The sequence below is a fragment of the Pangasianodon hypophthalmus genome, chromosome 2, assembly GCF_027358585.1.
Source record: "Pangasianodon hypophthalmus isolate fPanHyp1 chromosome 2, fPanHyp1.pri, whole genome shotgun sequence".
NCBI classification, from domain to species: Eukaryota; Metazoa; Chordata; class Actinopteri; order Siluriformes; family Pangasiidae; genus Pangasianodon; species Pangasianodon hypophthalmus.
In genome coordinates, this window is record NC_069711.1 from 9,722,024 (window position 1) to 9,727,498 (window position 5,475).

The 5,475-nt window shown below is 38.2% G+C and overlaps 1 protein-coding gene across 1 annotated transcript; it reads left to right on the forward strand.

Moving 5' to 3' along the window:
• Nucleotides 1–1,123: 1,123 nt before the first annotated feature.
• On the forward strand, nt 1,124–5,134 carry LOC128317957 (uncharacterized). The gene has a single exon (XM_053232050.1). It carries the CDS (start codon nt 4,262–4,264, stop codon nt 4,982–4,984), a length of 723 nt encoding a protein of 240 aa, XP_053088025.1. The 5' UTR covers nt 1,124–4,261; the 3' UTR covers nt 4,985–5,134.
• Nucleotides 5,135–5,475: the final 341 nt, after the last annotated feature.

Genomic DNA, 5,475 nt, shown 5'->3' on the forward strand with positions numbered 1-5,475 from the left:
GAGATTCTGCAAAGTAACAGTATATTTTAACACAAATCTGGTTGCCTTTGCGAGTTAAAACTTCCAATTAACAAAATTCTTCTAGCAATACAAAATAAGTGTTTTGCAAAGGCCATGTCAGTCTCCAGGTTTCAGTTATATAAGACAATAATATTAGGCATTCCTAGGAATTCTGTAAATCAAAGATGCATTTAAAATAATGAAATGATAAGTATTAAAGTAATGAGTTTGAGAAGTAAACAGTACAACTTGATTGGTAACTTCTTCGAGAACTTGCTACATTTCTTCTTTCTCTGAAGGTAAAATCCAAAGATTTTTTTTTATTAGAAACATAATCTATTATATAATACGGTCCATTACTTAACAAAATGAACAAAAATTACTATTTGGAAACCTTTTGTTTTCCTTTTCACACTAACAGGCATAAAAAAGTTGTATAATATAAAATGTATAAATGCAGGGTGTCTAAGGCTTTTGCACAGTATGAGAATCCATGTGCACTACAGTGTATTTCAGTAATAAAATGCAATATTCTTTCATTTCCACACAACAGTCTGGGTGGTAATTTGGTTCAGCAGAACCAGCTAAGGTAGGTGTAGTAAAGGTTTAGCGTAGGTCACAATTTTTCCAGAGAAACAGGATGTTTGAGTCAAATGTCCTTTATCAGCTTAATACACACACAGCTGTCAGTGCGCCTTTGCATAGCTTCTATAAGACTCTGGAACTGTACTGGAGGAATGGACACCATTCTTCCAAAAGATATTCCCTCAATTGGTTCATGATTTACTTTATTTTCATCATAAGCAAACTAATCAATGAGCACCTGTTCCCTGTGGATGGGGACATTGTCCTCCTGGAAGAGAACACTCCCATCTGAAATGTTTCATCAGTAAGTCACTTTATATTGATTTGCTGTGACAGTTCCCTTTAAGGGGACAGGGAGACTCATGTCAGTAAAATGCCCCCCACAGCATAACAGGGCCACTAGTTTTTGCATTAATTTGTCACTACAGTCAATTTGATTGTAGATGTTACAGTATCTACAGTCCACAAGTGTGATCCTAACAATAGGCAAGAATTAAAAAAAAAGGGGGAAAAAAAAAAAAACACCAAACAGGATTTTATAACAGGGACGGATGGTGGTTTTTAAAATAGGGCAAGCCCAGATGTCTCTTACTGAAGTATATATTTAATTGTCTGCCAGCTGTTTTTTACTAGCTAGCTCAATTTTACTGAAGTAGGCAGTAACAGCTAGATATCTAGACCTAGAATATAAATAAAATAATCAAGCACAGCTTTAAACTTACAATTTATTTACAATATTTACCAATTACAATGATAAAATAACAAGCTAAACTTCACTATATGGCCAAAGGTTTGTGGACACCTGGCCATCACACCAATATGTGCTTCTTGAACATCCCATTCCAGATGTCCCCACTCTTCTGGGAAGGCTTTCCACTACATTTTGGAGCATGGCTGTAGGGATTTGCCCCTTCAGCTACAAGAGCATTCATGAGGTCAGGCACTGATGTAAGGCAAGGAGGCCTGAGACACCTCCTATTCATTCCAAAGGTGTTCAGTGGTGTTAAGGTCGGGGGCATTGTCATGCTGGAACATGTCTGGGCTAGACCTCTTAGTTTCACTGCAGGGAGATTGTAAAGCTACAGCATACAAAGACATTCTATACAATTGTGTGCTTCCAACTTTGTGTGTCAACACACAAGCATGATGGTCAGGTGTCAACACATTTTTGGCCAAATAGTGTAGTTGTGAAAAACTGCTATGGATTCGGCTACTGATTGCTGAGCACTCTGTGAATCTGACTGGCAATGTTATATTTTAGTGTGAGATGTCAGTCATGTTCATTACCATTTCAATGATTGGTAGCTGGTTACGAGGTTCAGCTACTTTGCAAAACCCACATGCCCACACTTGCATTCACCCCAGAGAAGCCCTGCGTCTGGAAGGGACCCAAAACGACATATTAAAAGCCTGTTCTCCAATGAGTGTTTAAATTTCCTCCCATTGAAACAGAGCATATGTGAATCTGTTATAGAAGAGTGGTGTCTGTGGGCAGGGGATTGATCTGCAGTGAGAGACTTGATCATTTAAATTGCTAAAATATTGAATTTCACCAAGAGTGAAAAATAATATAGATACATTGGTAAAATTTCATTACTGCATTTTAATGAAATTTTAGGGGAGGCCAGGCGTCCCATGTAGTCTTAAGCAATCGACTGTGTTCTAAATTTAAGGTGATTGTGAAAATGAATAAATAAGAAAAACATCATAGACAGGCTCAGTAATGTGCAGAGAAACCCTAGCAAGACTTTGTAAACACAAACTACCAAAACAGAGCACATACTGTATACACTGCAACTAATGAGGAACAGGTTGCACTAATGATGAGGTGGGGCTGGTAGTTAGTAAAGCGTTCAGGAGAAGCAGGAGATTGTCTGTGTACCTTACAGGCCTTTCCATTATTGGCACCCTTCATGAAAATAAGTAGAAATGAATACAAAAAAGCAAAAAGCTGATATTTTGAACTCAAACATACAGGAATGCTTTTTTTTAAATAGATTATAAGATTTGGATGTTTTTTGGATCTTATGTAGTGTATTTTGTCCTTCAAAACACTGGTTTGGATATTATCAGCAGAATTATAAATTAATCTTAACATTAATATATAGAAAGAATAATAGCACTGAGTATCCTTCTGTAATGCCTAACAAAGTTGAATACACTTGAGGAGTAGCCCTGAACCACTCATTCCAACCTCTTATATTCTTATGTTTGTGCCGGTGGACTGCCCTCTTAGATTCAGGCTGAGATGGTCTTTGCAACAACTGATTTTGTGTTTCTTTAACCATTTCTGTGTTGATTTGGATTCATGCTTGGTTCATTAACTGGTTAAAAGCTCTGTCCATGACCAAGTCTTAACCTCCTGACAAAGACAACTAGGATTAACACTAAAAGATCCGACTCATGATGCCATCAATTGTCAGAACTCCCAGACCACTAGCCACAAAACAGCCCCAAAGCATCAGTGATGTATCACTATATTTTACAGTGGGTATTTGGTTTTCCCCATGGTGATGAATGACAGATTTTACAGGTTGTGTGCAGTATATATTACATCCCAGAGAAACAGGAGAGTCAAAGGCAACTACAAAATTTCTGTGGACCGAAAGCAAGTTAAAAAAAAAAAAAAGATTATTTATTTAAGTCATTTAAAAATATTCCTTAGGGGTACCAACAATAATTGCATTCTTAATAGTAATGGTTGAAAGAAAAATATTGAAGATGGAGCTTATTTGCCTGAAGACGTTCAGTTTGATCAAGCTGTTTTCAGTGATATAGCTTTATCATCCTAGTTTGTAAGCACTTTTCAACATAAGCACCTTCCCAACTACTGTGCTGCTATTCAGTGTTCAAATTGCTTTCGGGAGGGTCTCTTGAAGTAAACATGCACACACTGACCTACATGTGCTTACAGCCATTTACACACCCACCCACACACGCACACACACACACAGTAGCATAGCTGTTCCAAAGCAACAACCAAAGCTTAACAAGACATCCTACTAATCCTACTATTGAGCAATAACAAACTATACAAAATACCATGACTAATACACATACAACTATGAAAAAGCTAGTGTCTTCCCACCCTTATGCAGATAGAATAGACCACAGTGTTCTGTTCTCTACACCAAAAACCAAAAGTTGGGATGAGATTGTGGTAGTGCTTGTGGCAGTTCTTGACATTTTCATATAAATCTGATTAGACAGACTGATGACTTGAAGAGAATCCAGAGTATAAAATATAGGACAGAAACAAGTGAGCTTATAACATCAAATGTGCTTTTACTTTACTTTGGCTTATTGGAGAAGTGAAGAGAGAGCTGTGGGAAAGATTAGACTTGTGAAATTTTATTTGATAACTCATTATACTTTTAGAAAAAATTGTTAAACAAAAAGTACAAGTTAATAAATTATCAATATCCACAACCTCCCATGCCTAAACTTAATCTCTTATTGTTTTTAAGGTAGCTCAAGGCTTTTTTGGAAGAGATTAGCTCCCTAAGCCCCCTCTCTGTAATTTAAGCTCTCCTGTAATTTGAACACTGATCCTATCTGTATGTAAGAATTCTTCTGTATTCCACCATGCTGTGTTACAATGTGTGATCTATAATTACCATTGATTGCCACAATTCTATCAGTGTGGTTCTTTAGTGGAATAAAGTGTTATCGAATCATGTCTTACTGTTCTGCCAGGACCATGAGTGCTGGAATAAAACCCGTGTCTCAGGATCACAGTGGCTCTGGGATCCCTCTGCCCCGGACCATGAAAACCTTCTCCAAGCAGAACACCACATGCTCAAGCGGCAGCTTCCTGAGTTCATCTGCACAATATCAGCCAGGTGGACGAATGGCTTCCTTCTCATCCTCCACCTCTGTTAACTCTAAAGAGCTGCTGAAGGATGCCTCATCAAGAATTCAGTACCAACTGCAGAGATCGACTCCACTCAAGACCTCATTTAACCACATGACTGGTTCTCGCTCTGCCTACAGTAGCCCACAGGTTCCTAAAAGGGAAATGCAGCGCTCCAAAGATACGCTGGACCTCCATAGAGTCCCTGTGTCCCAGGATAGGTTTGGAGCCCTGACAAGGAATGCGAACAAAAACTGGAAAACTAATCAGGTACAATTCAAGAGCCTGGATAACGCAGATACTCCATCATCTTCTTGCACAATGATGCAGGGAGTTCAGACAGGAAAAGCTCATCTTAGAACCACCAATGGGAATTTGATTTGGGGATCCTCTTCTGGTAATCGACCAGGCTCTAACAAGCAAAGGATCAAATTTAAAAATGGAAGCACTGAGAAAGACATGAACTCTTGCAAACGTACACCGCAAAAAACTGTAGGAAGTGAATCACCTCGTATGGCTGCGGTGGCACCTTTCAGATTCAGGTAAAATGACTGAGTTAACAATAACTCAAAATAAAAATTGGCACTATTTATTTATATTACAGTACTCATTATTGATCCGGTTACTGGCTGTGCAGAGTTAATCTTAAACAACTTCAACTGGTCATTTTTTAAATTTAATGCCCACATATCTTATGCCAAAAATGTTTACATGATGCTTACATGTTTGATATCATTAACAGTATTTTTAGGTTTTGACAAACTTTAATAGTGGTTTGTACTATTTAGAAGCCATGTCCATGTCTCTGATCACCAGGCTTCACGTTCAGGAGGATACAGACATGTCCTCTTTGGAGGATGTGAGTGACTGCTCCTCAGACTCCATGGAAGTGTGCTGTGAAGATTTGGGTAAGCCTTTCCCAAATTATCCAGAGTTCATGACCAGAATCTTACACTTGCTCTGTGACCTATTATTAAAGGCCTTTGACTTTGAATGTGGACATAATGTCAGGCTGACAAAATTAGATGTAATTACTG

Bases quoted from the DNA above. Each gene is read 5' to 3' on its own strand.
- LOC128317957 (XM_053232050.1), top strand. From the start codon at position 4,262: ATGTCTTACTGTTCTGCCAGGACCATGAGTGCTGGAATAAAACCCGTG.